Source organism: Entelurus aequoreus, linkage group LG10 (genome assembly GCF_033978785.1).
Source record: "Entelurus aequoreus isolate RoL-2023_Sb linkage group LG10, RoL_Eaeq_v1.1, whole genome shotgun sequence".
In the NCBI taxonomy this organism is placed as follows: domain Eukaryota; kingdom Metazoa; phylum Chordata; class Actinopteri; order Syngnathiformes; family Syngnathidae; genus Entelurus; species Entelurus aequoreus.
The window spans coordinates 37,838,072-37,861,070 of record NC_084740.1 but is presented as its reverse complement, the minus strand read 5'-3'; the positions used below and the strand labels follow the sequence as shown (position 1 = coordinate 37,861,070).

The 22,999-nt window shown below is 42.9% G+C and overlaps 1 protein-coding gene and 1 long non-coding RNA gene across 5 annotated transcripts in view; one reads left to right on the top strand and one right to left on the bottom strand.

Annotated features, from left to right (window-relative positions):
• Window positions 1-1,980: 1,980 nt before the first annotated feature.
• The window catches only part of LOC133659376 (nesprin-2-like), a 27,980-nt gene continuing 6,961 nt past the window's right edge, over window positions 1,981-22,999 (bottom strand). Inside the window, exons 2-12 of one of the 4 annotated variants that reach the window (XM_062062135.1) lie at window positions 17,555-17,711; window positions 17,341-17,491; window positions 16,934-17,116; window positions 16,733-16,867; window positions 10,629-10,823; window positions 10,468-10,561; window positions 10,159-10,400; window positions 9,902-10,093; window positions 8,996-9,112; window positions 8,862-8,932; window positions 1,981-2,380 (exon numbers count right to left, since the gene is read on the bottom strand). In XM_062062135.1, coding sequence (XP_061918119.1) covers window positions 2,179-2,380; window positions 8,862-8,932; window positions 8,996-9,112; window positions 9,902-10,093; window positions 10,159-10,400; window positions 10,468-10,561; window positions 10,629-10,823; window positions 16,733-16,867; window positions 16,934-17,116; window positions 17,341-17,491; window positions 17,555-17,694 — 1,722 coding nt within the window. In that variant the 5' untranslated portion in view covers window positions 17,695-17,711 and the 3' untranslated portion in view covers window positions 1,981-2,178. Of the gene's footprint in view, window positions 2,398-8,861; window positions 8,933-8,995; window positions 9,113-9,901; window positions 10,094-10,158; window positions 10,401-10,467; window positions 10,562-10,628; window positions 10,824-16,732; window positions 16,868-16,933; window positions 17,117-17,340; window positions 17,492-17,554; window positions 17,712-22,999 lie in introns of all 4 variants that reach the window. The other 3 variants (XM_062062136.1, XM_062062137.1, XM_062062139.1) reach the window with 3 other exon arrangements.
• LOC133659377 (uncharacterized) lies at window positions 9,030-17,765 on the top strand. The gene is made up of 3 exons (XR_009827629.1): window positions 9,030-9,171; window positions 16,905-17,497; window positions 17,575-17,765. It is a non-coding gene; the product is annotated as an uncharacterized LOC133659377 (long non-coding RNA).

Genomic DNA, 22,999 nt, shown 5'->3' with positions numbered 1-22,999 from the left:
ATTCCACTTTTTGTAATGTTTATTTTTTATTTTTGCAGTAGCATTTCCAGAATGTGTGGCGGGCCGGTAAACAATTAGCTGCGGGCCGCAAATGGCCCCAGGGCCGCACTTTGGACACACCTGACTTAAATATTCAAGCAAATCCTGCATCTTCTGTGACATTACTGAAAACTGCTATTTAGCAGTAATGAAGTTGTCTGCAACTCCAACTACCATATATAGAAGGATGGAACATTCTGAATGTGAATCATATTTTAAGGTAGTAATGTTTTATAATCATGCTGTATGAAATCATTTAAATGTATCATTTAAAAAAGGTTTCCCTTTAGGGGACCTGTTTTTTTGTCCCCATACCGTCAGAGGTCCCCTAAAGGTGACTGTGTAAACAGAGCGATGTCCCCATTAAGTAAGCATTGCCAGAGCGCGCGCACACACACACACACACACATCTCAAGTGACGGACAGTCCGAATGACTTCCCTTAGTGTGCGCGCACACACGCACACACAGGGCACGTAGTTAATCCCCACTTAATGTATTAACAGTATGGCGGTGACGAAGCCTCCTGCGGACACGTGAGTGCAGCACGAGAACCACAACACTAATCACATAGTTTTTTGGCACAAGTCACTTAAAGTAGACTGACCATACGTCCTCTTTTCTCCAGACATGTCCTCTTTTGCGGAGCTGTCCGGGCGGAGTTTCTTAAATGCCTCAAATGTCCGGCATTTTGAGTTAGGGTTGCGTGTATTTTCAATGTGCGTCCAGGGTTAAGAAGGGGTTAAAAACAAAACTAATTGTGCGCGCTGCAGCATTGGTGAGGGAGGGGCAGAGACAGAGAGAGCGAGAGAGTTATGATAAACGCGCATGCGTCGCCAGGCTCTGCTTTTTATCCATAGATTTATCACATTTAATGTTTTATTATCTATAGCAGGGGTGTCAAAAGTGTGCCCCGGAGGCCATTTGCGGCCCACAGCTAATGTTTTAAAGGCCCACGGCACATTCTAAAAATACTATTCAAATAAACAAAAACATAACAAAAGTGAAATAAAAAAGCTTAAAGGTTAAATGTAATTTAGAAAAAGTTGCAATGTTGACTAATAAAACAAAGCTGTTTTTTTTTTCTTTCAAACTGTCATTGCTCAAAACATAATATTGAATCAAAATCAATATTATGAATTATTGACCTATCCAAGGTTCCCATTACTTCACATCAAATATTCCACTAGGAAAAATATGTTTGGTGGAAGATTTAGCATATTTTGTGTGTTTGCCATAAAAAACATAGTTTTGTTTGACAAAAAAAGGGCGGAAAACAAACAAAAACACAACATAAAAAAACTAAAACATTTTGAAATGAGGGATGGATCTGAAGTTGATGTAGACTGCAGAGATTTAAGCATTAAATATAAAATGTATGTATCATCATTTCATGACCCAAGCAAAACACTTTTTACACTTTTATACTGAAATAAATACACCTACAACTTATTCAATAAAAACATAGAAAAAACTACCAGCAGCGGTAAAGTTTAGATCCATGAAGGAAAGTGAATAAATGTTTATAACTGAATACATTTACGTATGTATACAAATTGTATTTTTTTATTATTTTTTTAATGAATGAAGTAATGTTTATGACAACCTTTTTTCCAAAACACAATATAGAATGTGAGATATAACAGGATAATGCATACATTTATCATTTGTTTTCAAAACGCTTACAAAAAAGTGGGGCCCCAAAAATTTACTGTGGGACCCCATTTTTATGACTTGATGGGGTCCTAGGCCATTTGGAAAATTCCTAGCACCAACACTGCTGTCAACAGAGGAGAAAAAATGCTTTATTTAAATAAATATATTTATAAAGCAAGTTGGAGTATCATTGGCAAATGTTCACCTAGTCCCGGCCTTGGCGTGCTGCCCGCCTTGGCACGCACATGTGTCCTCTTTTTGGGATTTCATAATATGGTCAGCCCAATTAAAGCAATCTTACTGTACATTTTATTCGATATTTCGTACAAAAAACATTTTACAAAACACAGCTTCTAATAAAAAAAAAAAAATTCTTGAAGTAAGCTAGTTGGCTAACAATTAGCATTATCAGCTTATGTCTTCCATTTTGTACTTTCTATTACACACGCTAATTGGCTGATTAGACAGCTGAAAGTCCTTCGTCTCAAGTGGGCGGGGCTCCGTTGACGTAGCTCAGGTGGAAGTTGCGCTGCGTCCGGCTGATGCCGTGGCGACACGACGGCTCCGTGGAGCACCAGAGGACACAGGCCAGCAGGGCGAGGAGGGCGACGAGCAGGAGGCGGGCGAGAGCCGGAGCGGGTGGAGGGCCCCAAGGAGCCCCTCTGCTGCTGCTGCTGCTGCTGCTGGGTGGAGATGTTAACGTCTGAAAGTTAAATTTTATGCGACAGCTGGACTTTATTACACTTAGGACTTGTTTTTTTACCCCACTTTGCATCCACGCGAACAACTACACACACACACACATATTGTATTTGTTACCTTCTTGAGACCTCAGAATTCGGGAGATGGGGGTGAGGGGTTGTATATATTTTCAAGTATTTCTTTGTATATATATATATATATATATATATATATATATATATATATATATATATATATATATATATATATATATATATATATATATAATGTATATATATATATATATATGTAAAGTTGTATTTTTTTGTAATACCGTAGGTAAAGTTGTATATTTTTTTGTAATACCGTAGGTAAAGTTTTATTTTTTTGTAATACCGTAGGTAAAGTTGTATTTTTTTTTTGTTATACCGTAGGTAAAGTTGTATATTTTTTTTGTTATACAGTAGGTAAAGTTGTATATTTTATTTTGTAATACCGTAGGTAAAGTTGTATTTTTTTTGTAATACCGTAGGTAAAGTTGTATATTTTTTTTGTAATACCGTACGTAAAGTTTTATATTTTTTTTGTAATACCGTACGTAAAGTTTTATATTTTTTTTGTAATACTGTAGGTAAAGTTTTTTTTTTTTTTTGTAATATCGTAGGTGAAGTTGTATTTTTTCCAATCATTTTCAAGCGTCGTCGCCATGTCTCTTGTTCGTTCTTCTACTTCGTCTCTGTTATGTTTTTGGACATTACTACTTGCCGTAGTTTTGAAGCAATGCATGATGGGAATCCGGATGTTGTGTGTCAGTGTATTAACGTGCCGGCTGGAATAAACACACGCTGAGAAATAGCTCCGTGCCTGCCTACTTATAGATAAATCTATGGATAACAGAGACATATATAATAGTCTCCTTTTCAGGTGAGAGAGGACGCTAAAGGCAGTGCCTTTAAGGCACGCCCCCAATATTGTTGTCCGGGTGGAAATCGGGAGAAATTCGGGAGAATGGTTGCCCCGGGAGATTTTCGGGAGGGGCACTGAAATTCGGGAGTCTCCCGGGAAAATCGGGAGGGTTGGCAAGTATGGACATATATACATACTACTATGCAAATATAAAAAAGCTTGTTGTGAAAAATGAGTTGGATTTTCACAACAAAAAGGTCACAATTTCACAAGTAAAACTTAAAATTTTGGCAGTATTATAATAAAAATCGTCATTTTACTGAACGCATGTCAAAATGTTTCAAGAAAAACTGAACATTTGTGCAAATATGATAAAAGTTGGAATTTTACAAGAAAAGCTTAATATTTTGGAAATTTTAGGAAGAGTCGTAATTTTACTCGACAGAGGTCTCAATTTTATAAGAAAACTTAAAAATGTCATAATAATCGTAATTTTACTCTGCAAAATTATGACAAAAGTCATAATTTTACTCAATACATGTCAGTATTTTACAAGAGCAACAACAAAATTGGCAATATGATAAAAGTCAGAATTGTGTATGACAAATGTCACCATTTTGTATTAAAAAGTACTAATTTTACATAAAAAAGTAATTTTACGAGAAAATATTACAGAAACAAAGAATGAGAAATTGTTCCCAATTTTATAAGAAAAAAGTCAACACATTGTGAGAAAAAGACTGCTTTCAGTAAAAAATGTTTGTTTTGTTTTTTAACCTTCATTATTTACCTCAAATTATTACAGTACGTCTCTATATACATATTTATTTAATTTTTTTCTATTCTTTTTATCCAAAGGGGGTGCATTTAATTTCTTACGCATGTTGACCAGAGGGGGAGCACTTTTAAAACAGACAACAGTCAATTTGAAAAATCCCTCCTTTTTGGGACCGCCCTCATTTTGATAGATTTCACCACCAGGGGTGCAAATGAGACATTCTCTATTTGTGCTGAAGGCCGATGACAAAGGAGTCACGTACCACAGATGGCCCCTGTGCCGCACTTTGGGCAACCCAGCTATAGAAGCTAACTGTTAATGGCCACTAAAGTCTTAGTACCGTAGTGTATTTGTTCATCCTATGGTCACATGTGGGTTGTCTTAGTGGTAAAAACATTTCGGGGATAATTCATAGGGAAGTCCTTCTTTAGCTGCCGTCTTGTTCTATCATATATTGCTGCCTTTGCACCTGTAAATGTTTACTTGTGTATGCACATTAAATCAACCAAAAATCCTGACTTTGGAGCAATGTTCACGCACTCTGGTATTTGGCTCTCTATTAGATGCAATGGTTTTCCGTATTGGGACAATGATTTCGGTCCTAACTTGTTCACCGGTCCTCATATAGAAGGTACTTTTCCTTGTTGATGTCTCAAGAAGGGTAGAAATACAAGAACACACACACACACACACACACCATCAAAGACGCGTTTGTTTGGCGTCACAGTGTGCGTTCTGTTCTTCTGCGCGCTTCCGCAAGCATCCGGCAAATTAGTGACCGTCTAAACATTCTTATAAAGGCTCGTTTATATCTGCACGCATTCTTCTCATCACTAGCTGGTGGAAACATAGCAGACGCCGCAGTACTGGCAGAAACCACGGGGGGCGGTACTGCGTTAAAGCCGATCAGAAATGTTGGCTTTAAAAAAAACTGCACTTTTTGGGGGTATTTACAAGAACATGTCTTTCTCTTTTTGGTGCGTCCTAAATAGTAAAAAATGGCTAGTAAGAGGCAGCTAACAACGAAGATTCACCATTTTGCCTATAAAGCGCTTTAAAAAAAACTGCTAACACTTGCTGTGTTCATTATTGTATGAGCTAACGCAGAGGAACTACTTTTCTGGCGTGTGACACGTTGCCTTCTTCACACTGCTCCTCGCTAGCTTGAGCTGCTGAAAACATTGGTTGCAGCCCGTAAAAACAAAAAAGGAGCTTGGGCTGCTTCTAAGTTAACGCTAGCTTTAAAAATCACGCGCCTCACCTGGTTGGTCCAAGATTGCGGCGACGTCAAGAAGTTGGTCGACCTTGACACACGCACGATACAACAAACGGGACGCAACATCGCTAGGAAGCATTTTTCATCAGAGGAGTGAGGTTCATTCGAAATCGAGGAGCTCGAGGAGAGTACAAGTGCTGAAAGATACAGCCATCCCGTCCGTCGCCATCTTAGCAAACTTTGTAAGTCAGCGTTTTATGTTTTTATTTCAAACATTTAGCAAGAGCTCTTCGTTATTGGCAGCAAACAGAAAGTGCTCTCTTCACTGTTGTTGACAGAAGTAGCGCTTGTTGCTATGCGCTCTGGGAAGAAAATAAGCAAAATACTGTAAATTCCACTACTTTTTTCCTACACTTTGAACCCTGCGCCTTACACAACGGTGCGGCTCAGTTGTAGATATTTCTTTGCTAGCGTCTATCATGCAAATAGTTTAAAAAACCCCAACAACAAACACACTGAAAAAGGGGTGGTATTGTCCGTGCTATGGCGCCATCTTTTGGACGAGTTCGCTCACTGCAGGAGCTGCGGTGTCCTACTATTTAGTAGGGGTGTAACGGTACACAAAAATTTCGGTTCGGTACGTACCTCGGTTTAGAGGTCACGGTTCGGTTAATTTTCGGTACAGTAAGAAAACAACAAAATATACATTTTTGGGTTATTTATTTACCAAATTTGCAAAATCTTCCACCAAAAATATTTTTTAGTGGAATATTTGATGTGAAGTAATGGGAACCTTGGATAGGTCAATAATTCGTAATAACATTGATTTTGATTCAATATTATGTTTTGAGCAATGACAGTTTGAAAGAAAAAAAACAGCTTTGTTTTATTAGTCAACATTGCAACTTTTTCTAAATTACATTTAATCTTTAAGCTTTTTTATTTCACTTTTGTTATGTTTTTGTTTATTTTAACAGTATTTTTAGAATGTGCCGTGGGCCTTTAAAACATTAGCTGTGGGCCGCAAATGGCCTCCGGGGCACACTTTTGACACCCCTGCTATAGATAATACAAAATTAAATGTGATAAATCTATGGATAAAATGCAGAGCCTGGCGACGCATGCGCGTTTATCATAACTCTCTCGCTCTCTCTGTCTCTGCCCCTCCCTCACCAATGCTGCCGCGCGCACAATTTGTTTTGTTTTTAACCCCTTCTTAACCCTGAACGTACATTGAAAATACACGCAACCCTAACTCAAAATGCCGGACATTTGAAGCATTTAAGAAACTCCGCCCTGACAGCGCCGTAAAAGAGGACATGTCCGGTGAAAAGAGGACGTATGGTCAGTCTATCGTAGCCCGTTAGCTGCTAGCATGCCGTGTGTTGTGCCTCGGTGTGCATTGTTTACACAACGTGCATTACGCTACTTAATATGTCCGTGTGGAAACTCGTTCGGTACACCTCCGAACCGAACCGGAACCCCCGTACCGAAACGGTTCAATACAAATACACGTACCGTTACACCCCTATTATTTAGTGATTTCAACCGAAAGTGCAGTTCCGTCTTCCAGCCGTCCATAGCGTTTTTACTCGTATGGATTCTTAATTCGTCACTCCAAGCAACGTTTGTAAGTTTTACAATATAACAAACTCTTCATACTTACTAAAGCGTCCCATGTGTGAAGTCTGTGGGAGTGTTTTCATGCATATTTGTACCTGCTATTGTAATGTAATCAAGCTAGCGTCGTTAGCATCAGCTAATATGCTAACACGTTTACAAGTGTCTGTGTTAGTATTATTAACTTACAAGAGCATTCTGCTTGTATTGTTTCAGTTTTGTAAATTCAGCAAAACGTCACCGTGGAGTTACTGAGTCTGTTTAGGTGATTGGAGAGTTAGCTTCCTCAGCTAGTGGGTCCATGATGAAGACTTCTGTTTTGTTTGATCAGCCGTTTTACTGCTGTGTTACAGACACCATTTGGAAACAAATAAGATATATAAATAAGATTTACAGAATATGTCTGTCTGAATAACTCATCTCACAACGTGATGCCGCTTATAGTCCGGTGCGGCTAATATATTGAAAAATATTGGTTTTCCCTAAAAATGTTGTGGGTGCGGCTTATATACTGATGCGCTCTATAGTCCGGAAAGATGAAGGTGCCTGTAACTTCATTCCAGCATGTTTTTTTTTTAGAGGTAGAATAGATCGTACCCCAATTACCTGCATTGTATGCCACCTCATACTAGCAGTTTTTCATAATTTAGAAGGCAGAGAAAAGGGAAAGACAGGTGTTCTTGTCTCACACAGGGTTTGTGAATAATAGGCTAAATGTAGGGATGTCCGACAATATCGGACTGCCGATATTATCTGCCGATAAATGCTTTAAAATGTAATATCGGAAATTATCGGTATCGGTTTAAAAGAGTAAAATTTGTGACTTTTTAAACGCCGCTGGGAGAAGTACAGAGCGCCAATAAACTTTAAAGGCACTGCCAGTCACATAATATCTACGGCTTTATGCAACAGCCATACAGGTCACACTGAGGGTGTCCGTATAAACAACTTTAACACTGTTACAAATATGCGCCACACTGTGAACCCACGCCAAACAAGAATGACAAACACATTTCGGGAGAACATCCGCACCGTAACACAACATAAACACAACAGAACAAATACCCAGAACCCCTTGCAGCACACTGCAAAAAGTCAGTGTTCAAAAACAAGAAAAAAAAATACAAAAATTAGGGGTATTTTATTTGAACTAGGCAAAATTATCTGCCAATAGAACAAGAAAATTTGGCTTGTCGAGACTTTCCAAAACAAGTAAAATTAGCTAACCTCAATGAACCCAAAAATACCTTAAAATAAGTATATTCTCACTAATAACAAGTGAACTTTTCTTGGTAGGAAAAAAAGAGACCTTTTTTCTCAATATGTTGAAAAATATTCTTAAATGAAGTAAATGCTAGTGCCATTATTTTGACATAATGATATGCGATTTTTTTTGTTCATGCTTGAAATAAGAAATTATTACTTTAAAAAAGCAGTTTTATACTTGTGAGTGTTGATGACACAGCTTTGCAACAGTTGATATTCTAATTTCAAGCATGTTTTACTCAATATAGGTCATCAAATCTCAGCAACAAGCTGTAATATCTTACTGAGATCATTTAGGACCAAAACCCTTAAAACAAGTAAAACACTCTAACATAAAATCTGCTTAGTGAGAAGAATTATCTTATCAGACAGAAAATAAGCAAATATCACCCTTATTTGAGATATTTCATCTTACTTAGATTGCAGTTTTTGCAGTGCACTAGTTCTTCCGGGACGCTACAATATACACCCCCGCCACCACCAAACCCCGCCGCGTTAATTCCACGACTGTATATATCGGTATCGGTTGATATCGGAATCGGTAATTAAGAGTTGGACAATATCGGATATCGTCAAAAAAAGATATTATCGGACATCTCTAGCCAAATGTTAAAAAAGAAAAGAAAAAAGGACAGTTTTCTTTCAAGAACGTTGGAACATGGTGACCATGATGGATAATAGAAGTGTGTGTGTGTGTCACCTTTGTTTGGGAAGAAGACCCGCGGCTTCATCAAAACGCAACACCTTTTCCTCCTCTTCTTCACTACTAGCCTGAAACAACAACACTTCCTGTTTGTTTTGACTGATGATGACATCATCACTAAATGGACTCACCTGTGACTCCCTCGTCCAATCCGGCCAGGGGTTCGGGACACGGGCGTTGTTGTCGTGGCAACTTGGACTGTCGGCGATGCCAGGAAGCAGAGGATCCAGTTTGTTGGCGGCACTGAACTGTGACAACATTCATCATCGTCATCAGGGGGCTAGGAGGCTCCGCCCACCAATCAAAGGTAACGGGAACACAAAGTAACTCGGATCAGTACTCGGCCAGAAGGAAGCGAGTACCTAAATGTGTTCCACTCCACTCCTCTGGGGGGGGTGGCAGTACTGCACATTTACAAAGAAGCTGATTGGCTGGTGGTGATGATTAGGGATGATGTTTGATAAGAAATTATCGAGTTCGAGCCCATTATCGAATCCTCTTATCGAACCGATTCCTTATAGATTCTCTTATCGAATCCAGATGGGCTGTTGTGTATGGAAAAAAACAATATTTGGTTTAACAAAAGCTCACTTTTATTTTATAAGAAAAATAAATAAATAAATATTGACTGTTGTTACCCAAAGTATATTAAGTGGGATTTTTCAGAAAAACAAATATATTCAGTAACACAAAAACAACTGGTCTCTGTGATCACTATAGGTGAATAGCAATGCCTTGAGGCGTTTTTTCCGGTCCATTATTTTTGCTGCTTGTGTGACATCACAGGAAATGACGTAGCTCAGTCATTAGACTGAGTTATGTCATTTCCTGTGATGTCCCACAGGGCATTTCTTGTGGGACGGGATTCGTTCCCAGGGATTCGAATAAAGAACCAACTCTTTTTCTTTACTAAAGTGGCCTCGATAACGGGAACCGGTTCTCAAAAAGGGATTCGAGTCCATGGAATCGGTTCTTTTCTTATCGAACAACCGGGAGAACCAGTTTCGAACATCATCCCTAGTGATGATGCAACCCACCTGTCCATCAGTCTGCACAGCTTTGCAGCAGGAAAGAGGGGCGGGGCTCTGGCCTCCGAGCCACGCCCTCACGCGACCGTCAAAGCCGACGGACGCGCCATTCTTCTCTTCCGGTGTGGAGGTCGCCAAGTAGCTCAAGGGATGGCGAGCAGCGGCCTTCCCGCTGTGATGCGGCGGCGAGGCGTCCCAGTCCTGCGAGTCAAAGACGAGACGCGTCTCTGAGCACCTCCCAGCCGGCACGTGTCCATGTGACTCACCGGCTCTGCCTCCTGGTTGACCGCGTCATTGCTGGAGTCGGAGCTGAGGGAGCCGATGTAGCTCCGCCTCGTCAAGCAGGAAGTGACTAACGACGTCATCTCCCCATCCTGGCGCCTCCCACCTGTGCAGGAGCTGAAGTAGCAGGAGTCGCCGCTACAGGAGACGGACCGTCCGACATCCACCGAGGGGTCCCACTCCAGTCCCAGGTGCTCGTGGGAAGGCGGAGACGGAGGACGTAGATCTGAGCGGGCAAGATGGCGGAGTGAGACGTTTGAGGTGGTCGACGGCGACAACAACCACCGAGTCACCTTTAGGACCGCCTGGCAGGTCCCCCTCCAACAGGGTCTCTGACGGACAGCCGGAATCTGGAGGCGGAGTCAGCATGATGTCATCCTCAAACACCTGGAGGAGGAAGACGAGCGTGATGAAGACGCACACACACACGAGCGTGTGGTCACTGAGTGCACACCAGTCTCATGCTGAGCAGCCGGGTGTGCGTGCGTCCGATGTCGTCGTACACGTGACTGCAGCTCCTCAGCAGATCCAGCAGGTGGCGCTCCACACGCTGCGCATCACAGGGCTCACTGAGTTGGATGAGCGCCTCGCCACGCTCCAGCAGGCTGTTGACCCGCCCGGAGTTCACGCACAGGCGCTGCTGTAAGGACTGTGTAGACCAGACCAGGGGCATCAAACTGGCTTTCATTCAGGGCCACTTCTACATCTATATCAGGGGTCACCAACGCGGTGCCCGCGGGCACCAGGTGGCCCGTAAGGACCAGATGAGTAGCCCGCTGGCCTGTTCTAAAAATAGCTCAAATAGCAGCACTTACCAGTGAGCTGCCTCTATTTTTTAAATTTTATTTATTTACTAACAAGCTGGTCTCGCTTTGCCCGACATTTTTAATTGTAAGAGAGACAAAACTCAAATAGAATTTGAAAATCCAAGAAAATATTTTAAAGACTTGGTCTTCACTTGTTTAAATAAATTCATTATTTTTTTAACTTTGCCTCTTATAACTTTCAGAAAGACAATTTTAGAGAAAAAATACAACCTTAAAAATGATTTTAGGATTTTTAAACACATATACCTTTTTACCTGTTAAATTCCTTCCTCTTCTTTCCTGACAATTTAAATCAATGTTCAAGTAAATTTATTTTTTTTATTGTAAAGAATAATAAATACATTTTAATTTAATTTTTCATTTTAGCTTCTGTTTTTTTGACGAAGAATATTTGTGAAATATTTCTTCAAACTTGTTATGATTAAAATTAAAAAAAAATTTTTTGGCAAATCTAGAAAATCTGTAGAATCAAATTTAAATCTTATTTCAAAGTCTTTTGAATTTCTTTTAAAATTTTTGTTCTGGAAAATCTAGAAGAAATAATGATTTGTCTTGGTTAGAAATATAGCTTGGTCCAAATTGTTATATATTCTAACAAAGTGTAGATTGGATTTTAACCTATTTAAAACATATCATCAAAATTCTAAAATTAATCTTAATCAGGAAAAATTACTAATGATGTTCCATAAATTATTTTTTGAATTTTTTCAAAAAGATTCGAATAGCTAGTTTTTCTCTTCTTTTTTCGGTTGAATTTTGAATTTTAAAGAGTCAAAATTGAAGATAAACTATGTTTCAAAATTTAATTGTAATTTTTTTCATGTTTTCTCCTCTTTTAAACCGTTCAATTAAGTGTAAATATCATTAATTATTAATAATAACATAGAGTTAAAGGTAAATTGAGCAAATTGGCTATTTCTGGCAATTTATTTAAGTGTGTATCAAACTGGTAGCCCTTCGCATTAATCAGTACCCAAGAAGTAGCTCTTGGTTTCAAAAAGGTTGGTGACCCCTGATCTATATTATAGTATTATAAGGATTTACTTCATTCTTTGTTTACACATCGGCCTGTGCATTTTATTATAAACTGTTTTTTACGGACACTACTCTTTTTCCATCCAACCATAGTCTTCCGCGTATCCAAGGTGGGGTCACAGGGGCAGCAGCCTAAGCAGAGGAGCCCAGACTTGCCTCTCCACAGAGACTTCGTCCAGCTCCTCCCGGGGGGATCCCGAGGCATTCCCAGGGCAGCTGGGAGACATAGTCTTCCTAACGTGTCCTGGGTCTTCCCCGTGACCATAGGTAAGGATGGGAACGTAGATCGACCAGTAAATTGAGAGCTTTGCCTTCCGGCTCAGCTCCTTCTTCACCACATTGGATCGATACAGCATCCGCATCACTGCAGACGCCGCACCGATCTCACGACCCACTCTTCCCTCACCCGTGAACAAGACCATGAGGTTCTTGAACTCCTCCGCTTGGGGCAAGATCTCCTCCCCAACCCGCAGATGGCACTCCACCCTTTTCTCTACTGTTGTTTACATTTATTTACAGTAATATGCCGTCAAAACTACTGTAAAAATTGGTCGCTCGTTCGCCATTTGACTGTAAACTGTATTGTCATTTTTACACCGTACAATTTGATGGATGACTTGCTTTTAAAATCGTCAACCAAAATAAAATAAATAACATTTTGTAACGTGTTATAATAAATTTGTTGCACTATTAGATAATATTATCATTTTAAAGATATGCAATTGTATGTATTTTTTCTGTCGAAATGTAAAAAAATTTATACATTTAGTAGGGAAACGGTATGTGGGCTTGTATTAAGCCTCAGGGAGTTGAACGCCCCTGCCTTACATAGTTCCGGGTCACCCTTGGGCAAGGTGTAGCACCCGAATGCCCCCCCCATCAGGGTTACGATACCCCCCATGAACTACACTAAAAGAGGATGCGTTACCCGGCCCGGAGGAAGCCCGGGGCCCTCCTCCGGAGCTAGGCCCGGAGGTAGGGCTCGTCAGCGAGCGCCTGGTGGCCGGGCTTGCCACGGAGCCCGGCCGGGCACAGCCCGAAGAAGCTACGTGGACACACCATCTTCTCTGCCACGTGGGCCCACCACCCGCGGTCGGAACCAGTGGGGTCGGGTGCGCTGCCAAGTGGATGGCGGTGAAAGTGGAGGCTCCGGACGGACCAATTCGGGGCAGCAGAGGCTGACTTTCGGGACGTGGAACGTCTCTACGCTGGTGGGGAAGGAGCCTGAGCTGGTGCGAGAGGTGGAGCGCTACCGGTTGGATCTGGTGGGGCTTACCTCTACGCATAGCAAGGGCTCTGAAACCACACTCCTGGACAAGGGATGGACCTTGTTCACTTCTGGAGTTGCTCAGGGTGTGAGGGCACAGGCGGGTGTGGGGATACTCACGAGTCCCCGGCTGAGTGCCTGTACGTTGGAGTTCACCCCAGTGGACAAGAGGGTCGCCTCCCTTCGCCTTAGGGTTGGAGGGGGGAAAACTCTGACTGTTGTTTGTGCATACGCACCAAACAGGAGTTCAGAGTATTCAGCCTTCTTGGATACCTTGCATGGGGTCCTGTATGGGGCGCCGGCAGGGGATTCCATAGTCTTGCTGGGGGACTTCAACGCGCACGTGGGCAATGACAGTGATACTTGGACTGGCGTGATTGGGAGGAACGGTCTCCCTGATCTGAACCTGAGTGGTGGATTGTTATTGGACTTCTGTGCTAGTCACGGACTTGCGATAACAAACACCATGTTCAAGCATAAGGATGCTCATAGGTGTACCTGGTACCAGAGCACCCTAGGCCAAAGATCAATGATCGATTTTGTAATCGTATCAGCTGATCTGAGGCCGTATGTTTTGGACACTCGGGTGAAGAGAGGGGCTGAACTGTCAACTGATCACCATGTGGTGGTGAGTTGGGTTAGATGGCGGGGGAAACCTCTGGACAGACCTGGCAAACCCAAGCGTGTAGTGCGGGTGAACTGGGAACGTTTGGAGGAGTCCTCTGTCCAGAAGGACTTCAACTCCCACCTCCGGCGGGACTTCTCTGCCATCCCTGTGGAGGTTGGGGACATTGAACAGGAATGGGCAATGTTCAAAGCCTCTATTGCTAAAGCTGCAGATGCGAGCTGTGGCCAGAAGGTCTTAGGTGCCTCAAGGGGCGGTAACCCTCGAACACCCTGGTGGACAGTGGTGGTCAGGGAAGCCGTCCGACTGAAGAAGGAGTCCTACCGGGGTATGTTATCCCAGGGGACTCCGGAGGCAGTTGCAAGGTACCGACGGGCCCGAAGGGCAGCGGCCGTGGCTGTGGACGAGGCTAAGCAGAGGGTGTGGGAGCAGTTCGGGGAATCCATGGAGAAGGACTATCGGGCGGCACCAAAGCTGTTCTGGAAGACCATACGGCACCTCAGGAGGGGGAAGCAGGGAACCATCCAAGCTGTGTACGGCAAGGATGGGACTTTGCTGACTTCAAGTGAGGAAGTCGTGGGGCGTTGGAAAGAGCACTTTGAGGAACTCCTGAACCCAAATACATCAGACACACCCTCCCTGATAGGAGCAGGGCCTGAGGATGATGGGGGATCGACGTCGATCTCTCGGAGTGAAGTCACTGAGGTAGTTAGACAACTCCACAGTGGCAAAGCTCCGGGGGTTGACGAGATCCGTCCAGAAATGCTGAAGGCTCTGGGTGTTGATGGGCTGTCTTGGTTGATACGCCTTTTCAACATTGCGTGGAAGTCTGGGACAGTGCCGAGGGAGTGGCAGACTGGGGTGGTGGTTCCCCTTTTCAAAAAGGGGGACCAGAGGGTGTGTGCTAATTACAGGGGTATCACACTACTCAGCCTCCCTGGGAAAGTTTACGCCAAGGTACTGGAAAGGAGGGTCCGGCCGATAGTCGAACCTCAGATTCAAGAGGAGCAATGTGGATTCCGTCCTGGTCGTGGAACAACTGACCAACTCTTTACGCTTGCGGGAATCCTGGAGAGGGCCTGGGAGTATGCCTATCCAGTCTACATGTGTTTTGTGGATTTGGAGAAGGCGTATGACCGCGTCCCTCGGGAGATCTTGTGGGAGGTGCTGAGGGAGTACGGAGTGAGGGGAACCCTGTTGAGGGCCATCCAATCTCTGTACAACCAAAGCGAGAGTTGTGTCCGGGTGCTTGGATGTAAGTCGGATCCGTTTCCAGTGGGGGTTGGTCTCCGCCAGGGCTGTGCTCTGTCACCTATCCTGTTTGTGATTTTCATGGACGGGATTTCTAGGCGGAGTCGTGGCCATGGCGGAGAGGGTATACGTCTCGGGGGGCTAAAGGTTGCGTCACTGCTGTTTGCAGATGATGTGGTCCTGATGGCACCTTCGGTTCGTGACCTTCAGCTCTCACTGGATCGGTTCGCAGCCGAGTGTTCAGCGGCTGGAATGAGGATCAGCATCTCCAAATCTGAGGCCATGGTTCTCAGCAGGAAACCGATGGTTTGTACAGTCCGGGTAGGGGACAGGACTCTGTCCCAGGTGGAGGAGTTTAAGTATCTCGGGGTCTTGTTCACGAGTGAGGGAAAGATGGAGAAGGAAATCAGCCGGAGAATCGGAGCAGCTGGGGCAGTATTGCAGTCTCTCTGCCGCACTGTTGTGACGAAACGGGAGCTGAGCCAGAAGGCAAAGCTCTCGGTCTACCGAGCTATCTACATTCCTACTCTCACCTATGGTCATGAAGTGTGGGTAATGACCGAAAGAATAAGATCGCGGATACAAGCGGCCGAAATGAGTTTCCTCAGAAGGGTGGCTGGCATCTCCCTTAGAGATAGGGTGAGAAGTGCAGTCACCCGAGAGAGACTCGGAGTAGAGCCGCTGCTCCTTCGCTTGGAAAGGAGCCAGCTTAGGTGGTTCGGGCATCTCGTGCGGATGCCTCACGAGCGTCTCCCTAGGGAGGTCCTCGTTGCACGTCCCACTGGGAGGAGGCCCCGCGGCAGGCCAAGGACCAGATGGGGGGATTACATCTCCTCTCTGGCCTGGGAACGCTTCGGGATTCCCCAGGAGGAAGTCGCAAATGTTGCTCTGGAGAGGGAAGTCTGGGGGTCTTTGCTGGAGCTGCTGTCCCCGCGACCCGATTCCGGATAAGCGGTTGAAGATGGATGGATGGATGGAGTAGGAAACGGTATAGTACTTTGGTGCATATTATTTCCAGGCTTCTGATGTGGCGCACCAGGAAAAAATTATGTGGCGCTCCACATAAAATGACGTGGCGGGCCATATAAAACCATGTAGTGCACCAGATAATACGATGGGGAGTGCCGAGTAAAACGCAGTGACGCACCAGATAAAACAACGTGGCGGGCCAGATACAATGTGACGCACCAGATAAAACGACATGGCGGGCCATATAAAATGATGTGGCGGGCCAAATAAAATGTGACGCACCAGATAAAACGACGTGGCGGGCAATATAAAATGACGTGGCGGGCCAGATAAAATGTGATGCACCAGATAAAACGACGTGGCGGGCCAGATAAAATGATGTGGCGGGCAATATAAAATAATGTGGCGCTCCATATAAAATGATGTGGAGCACCAGATAAAACGATGTGGAGCACCAGATAAAATGATGTGGCGGGCTATATAAAATGCTGTGTAGCACCAGATAAAACGATGTGGCGCGCCCCTGGACCTTGAGTTTGACACCCGTGACTTAACAATATGTTCTGGTGAGCGCCAACACACACCTGTAGTTGTTTGAGCTTCTCACAGGTGTTCCCTGCCAGGTGTTGGACCTGCGTTAGATGGACTTCCAGCTCAGCCAACCAGAAAGCGAGCTCCTCCCTCTCCGTCTCAAACTCCTCCCACTGGCGCACAAACTTCTGGAAGAGTTTTGTAGGTTTCGGTTTTGTTCTTCAGGTTCGGACTCGCGGTGCACAAGTTCTGACCTGCAGCCGTGCCGTGATGGACTCCAGCTGGACGTTGACGTTGTCCCATCGCTGGCCGCACTCCCTCGCCGCCGCCAGCAGACGGGCCCGCATGGCGCCCTGAAACAGCAGAGTCAGCGTTCGATTCCTCTGGGTCATCCCGTCCAACTGCACCAGCCGAGATCCCGCCTCGCAACGCAGCCTCTGTGATCACACACACACACACACACACACACACACACACACACACACACACACACACACACACACACACACACACACACACACACACACACACACACACACACACACACACACACACACACACACGGAAAGTTCTGCGTGGTTCTACAAGTCATAATTGCTTTCCAGGCCCAGGATGTTAAGGGCGGAACATTTTTGCTGCTTGGTGATGTCGTTCTCCTCACCTCTAACCTCCTCAGCTCCTCCTCAGCGCTCGTGTACGTGACCCGGGTCCAGCTCTGGGAGACGACGGCCTGTTCGGCCAATCGCAGCCAAGCGTCCACGTGGGCGTGTTCCTTCATGAAGGCGTGCCACAGCAGCCAGCGGCTCTCCAGCCTGGAGGTGAGACGGCCATGTCAGGACCGCATGGTCTTCCGGTCCAGCTCCGAAAGCACTCACCGGTCACGCCCCCTTGGCAGGTCGCCATCTTGGTCCCGGCGGCCGTCACTCGCCGACGGATCTGACACAGACGCAGGCGGGGATTCCTCAGTGGTCACATGGTGGAAGGCGTTGGAAGGGGGCGTGTCTGATCCAGACATCACCTTGTGTTCACCTTCTAGAGAACACAACGTTGTTAACAACCTGCAATACCGCACTACAGCCTGAGGGGCAGTGGTGAGTACCATAAATACAGACTACAAGCTTCTACTTTTCTCCTACGCTTTGAACCCTGCGGTGAATAAAACGGTCCGGCTAATTTATGGATTTTTCTTCGCTGACAGCCAGATTGCAATTTTTTATTTTTTTTTAAACAAAAAAAAAAAAATATATACAAGCATGGTTGTGCTATGGCCCCATCTCTTGGTATTTTTATTTATTTATTTATTTTTGTCATAAAAAATACAATCATGTGTGCTTACGGACTGTATCCCTGCAGACTGTATTGATCTATATTGATATATAATGTAGGAACCAGAAATATAAATTTAAATTTTTTTTTAATTATTTTTATTTTATTTTATTTTTTTTCTTGTGCGGCCCGGTACCTATCGATCCACGGACTGGTACCGGGCCGCGGCCTGGTGGTTGGGGACCACTGGCCTAGTGGATAGAGTGTCCGCCCTGAGATCGGTAGGTTGTGGGTTCAAACCCCGGCCGAGTCATACCAAAGACTAGGGATGTCCGATATTGTCCAACTCTTAATTACAGATACCGATATCAACCGATACCGATATATACAGTCGTAGAATTAACACATTATTATGCCTAATTTGGACAACCAGGTATGGTGAAGATAAGGTCCTTTTTACAAAAATTAATAAAATAAGATAAATAAATTAAAAACATTTTCTTGAATAAAAAAGAAAGTAAAACAATATAAAAACAGTTACATAGAAACTAGTAATCAATGAAAATTAGTAAAATGAACTGTTAAAGGTTAGTACTATTAGCGGAGCAGCAGCACGCACAATCATGTGTGCTTACGGACTGTATCCCTTGCAGACTGTATTGATATATATTGATATATAATGTAGGAACCAGAATATTAATAACAGAAAGAAACAACCCTTTTGTGTGAATGAGTGTAAATGGGGGAGGGAGGTTTTTTGGGTTGGTGCACTAATTGTAAGTGTATCTTGTGTTTTTTATGTTGATTTAATAAAAAAAATAAAAATAAAAAAACGATACCGATAATAAAAAAAACGATACCGATAATTTCCGATATTACATTTTAAAGCATTTATTATTGGACATCTCTACCAAAGACTATAAAAAAATGGGACCCATTACCTCCCTGCTTGGCACTCAGCATCAAGGGTTGGAATTGGGGGTTAAATCACCAAAAATGATTCCCGGGCACAGCACCGCTGCTGCCCACTTCTCCCCTCACCTCCCAGGGGGTGAACAAGGGTGATGGGTCAAATGCAGAGGACACATTTCACCACACCTAGTGTGTGTGTGAGACAATCATTGGTACTTTAACTTTTAACTTTAACTGACCTCTTTCAAGATCACACAACCCTTGATGGCATGTCCGCAGGGCTAACAAGTAAGGTGTGAGACTACCTTATAAATGGCGGTATGGGGCTCAACTCACTTATGGTGCTGCTGTATGCTTAAAATGACTGTTTAGCCCGCGATCCATTGGCAAATGTTCACTTTGGTCTTTGGAGGCAAAACGTTTGAGCACCCCTGGTTTAAAGCTTTGAGCCAGAAGTACATTTGCTCTTCCGTTTTCTAAGTCGTCCATAGCGTTTTGTGGAGGTTACCCCCCCAGTGGGTTCTTTGGACCACCAAGCACCGACATGATAGTATTGTTTTATTTTCCGATATAGTCTGTTGGTTGCTTTCCAGCAATTGTCTCTTGTCTGTGACAGGCACGCTCTTGCTCTTACGCCAGCTCCAACAATGTCTCTTAAATAGAGCGACAGGTAATTACATAATAAGGCCCACCTGGGCCATCTACGCACCTGTCGCTGACTTCGAGGCCGGTCCTGGCACACCCCGTCCCGCTGCAGGCCCGCAGGCCACGCCCCCCTCCACACGTTTCTACTCATAAGGATCCTTCATCACTCCAAGCAATGATAGTCCATTTTACAATATAAAAAGTTAAAGTACCAATGATTGTCACACACACACACACACACACACACACACACACACACACACACACACACACACACACACACACACACACACACACACACACACACACACACACACACTAGGTGTGGCGAAATGATTCTCTGCATTTGACCCATCACCCTTGATCACCCCCTGGGAGGTGAGGGGAGCAGTGACTAAAACTATTCATACTTACTAGAGATGTCCGATACTGGCTTTTTTACCGATATCCGATATTCCGACATTGTCCAACTCTTAATTACCGATTCTGATATCAACCGATACCAATATATACAGTCGTGAAATTAACACATTATTCTGCCTAATTTTGTTGTGATGCCCCGCTGGATGCATTAAACAATGTAACAAGGTTTTGGAATTTAGGACATGCTGAGAGAGCATGAGGAGGTTGAGGCGGGCGGGGTAGGGGGTACCGGGGGTGTATATTGTAGTGTCCCGGAAGAGTTAGTGCTGCAAGGGGTTCTGGGTATTTGTTGTTGTGTTTATGTTGTGTTACGGTGCGGATGTTCTCCCGAAATGTGTTTGTCATTCTTGTTTGGTGTGGGTTCACAGTGTGGCGCATATTTGTAACAGCGTTAAAGCTGTTTATACGGCCACCCTCAGTGTGACCTGTATGGCTGTTGACCAAGTATGCCTTGCATTCACTTGTGTGTGTGAAAATACGTAGATATCATGTGATTGGGCCGGCACGCAAAGGCAGTGCCTGTAAGGCACGCCTCCAATAGTGTTGTCTGGGTGGAAATCGGGAGAAATCCGGGAGAATGGTTGCCCCGGGAGATTTTCGGGAGGGGCACTGAAATTCGGGAGTCTCCCGGGAAAATCGGGAGGGTTGGCAAGTATGACTGGGAGACGCAACTGCTCCGTACTTCTCCCTACGTCCGTGTACCACTCCGTACAGCGGCGTTTTATAAAGTCATACATTTTACTTTTTGAAACAGATACTGATAATTTCCGATATTACCTTTTAAAGCATTTATTGTCCGATAATATCGGCGGTCCGATATCATCGGACATCTCTAATACTTACTAAACCAGGGGTCACCAACGCGGTGCCCGCGGGCACCAGGTAGCCCGTAAGGACCAGATGAGTAGCCCGCTGGCCTGTTCTAAAAATAGCTCAAATAGCAGCACTTACCAGTGAGCTGCCTCTAATTTTAATTTTATTTATTTACTAGCAAGCTGGTCTCGCTTTGCCCGACATTTTTAGTTCTAAGAGAGACAAAACTCAAATAGAATTTGAAAATCCAAGAAAATATTTTAACTTGGTCTTCACTTGTTTAAATAAATTCATTAATTTTTTTACTTTGCTTCTTGTAACTTTCAGAAAGACAATTTTAGAGAAAAAATACAACCTTAAAAATGATTTTAGGATTTTTAAACACATATACCTTTTTACCTTTTAAATTCCTTCCTCTTCTTTCCTGAAAAATTTAAATCAATGTTCAAGTAAATTTCTTTTTTTTATTGTAAAGAATAATAAATACATTTTAATTTAATTCTTCATTTTAGCTTCTGTTTTTTCGACAAAGAATATTTGTGAAATATTTCTTCAAACTTATTATGATTAAAATTCAAAACAATTATTCTGGCAAATCTAGAAAATCTGTAGAGTCAAATTTAAATCTTATTTCAAAGTCTTTTGAATTTCTTTAAAAAATTTTGTTCTGGAAAATCTAGAAGAAATAATGATTTGTCTTTGTTAGAAATATAGCTTGGTCCAATTTGTTATATATTCTAACAAAGTGCAGATTGGATTTTAACCTATTTAAAACATGTCATCAAAATTCTAAAATTAATCTTAATCAGGAAAAATTACTAATGATGTTCCTTAAATTCTTTTTTTTAATTTTTTCAAAAAGATTCGAATTAGCTAGTTTTTCTCTTCTTTTTTCCGGTTGAATTTTAAATTTTAAAGAGTCGAAATTGAAGATAAACTATGTTTCAAAATGTAATTGTCATTTTTTGTGTGTTTTCTCCTCTTTTAAACCGTTCAATTAAGTGTAAATATCATTAATTATTAATAATAACATAGTTAAAGGTAAATTGAGCAAATTGGCTATTTCTGGCAATTTATTTAAGTGTGTATCAAACTGGTAGCCCTTCGCATTAATCAGTACCCAAGAAGTAGCTCTTTGTTTCAAAAAGGTTGGTGACCCCTGGACTAAACTGTCCCATGTGTGATGTGTGTAGGAGTGTTTTCATGCATACTTGTACGTGCTATCGTAATGTAATCAAGCGAGCGTCGTTAGCTAATATGATTACACGTTTACGAGTGTTTGTGTTATTAACTTACGAGAGCATTCTTTTTGTGTATTGTTTCAGTTTCACAAATTCTTCAGTAAAGTCACCAAAACGTCACTGTGGAGTTATTGAGTCTGTTTAGTTGATTGGAGAGTTTACCGTTGCCGTGTTACAAATTAATGTCAACAAAAATTGACAAAATCTGTGTACATAACTTAATTTCACAACGTATATACCTGCGTCCGGTGCGACTAATATATAAAAAATAAATACATTTAAAAAAAGTCATCTAAAATTTAGGTACATTTACTTAAGTAATTTTTAGGATACAACGTACTTGTCAGTAGTTTCCCAGCAGGCACAAGACATTAAAACAACGTTGAGAACTTGTTGAATTAGGTCCCGAAGTTGAGCAACTCAAACATAACGTTGAAACAACGTGCTTTTTCCATCCATCAATTTTCTACCGCTTGTCCCTTTCGCTATTGTTAGCATGCTAGCTTTCTTAGCTCATTTTGCTCCTATTTTTTGCTACCTTCCGCTGTCTGGCCAGCGTGCTAACTGTTAGCAATTCAGTTCAGCTTTTGCGGTACTTGACGTATGATAGCCGTTAGCATGCTAGCTGTTTTATCAAGTGCATTTTTTAGGTTTACTGTCATATTTTGGTACTTTTTTTTTTTTAAAGTTAATTTTGGAGGTTCACACCTCAGGCATATTTGGTACTTGATGCATGCTAACCTTAGCAGGATAAACATTTTCGGATACACACCTCCGTAATATATTTTGGTACTAGACGCATGTTACAGTTAGCATTTTAACATGTTTTCATAGCAGGCATACACCTTAGTCATTTTTGGGTATTTCACCAATGCTAACTGTAGGCATGCTATTGTTAGCATGCTAGATTTCCTAGCTCATTTTGCTCCTATTTTTTGCTACCTGGGCAGCGTGCTAGCTGTTAGCATTTCAGTTCCGCTTTTTCTTTTCAGCGGTCCCACACAAGTTCTACCAAAATGG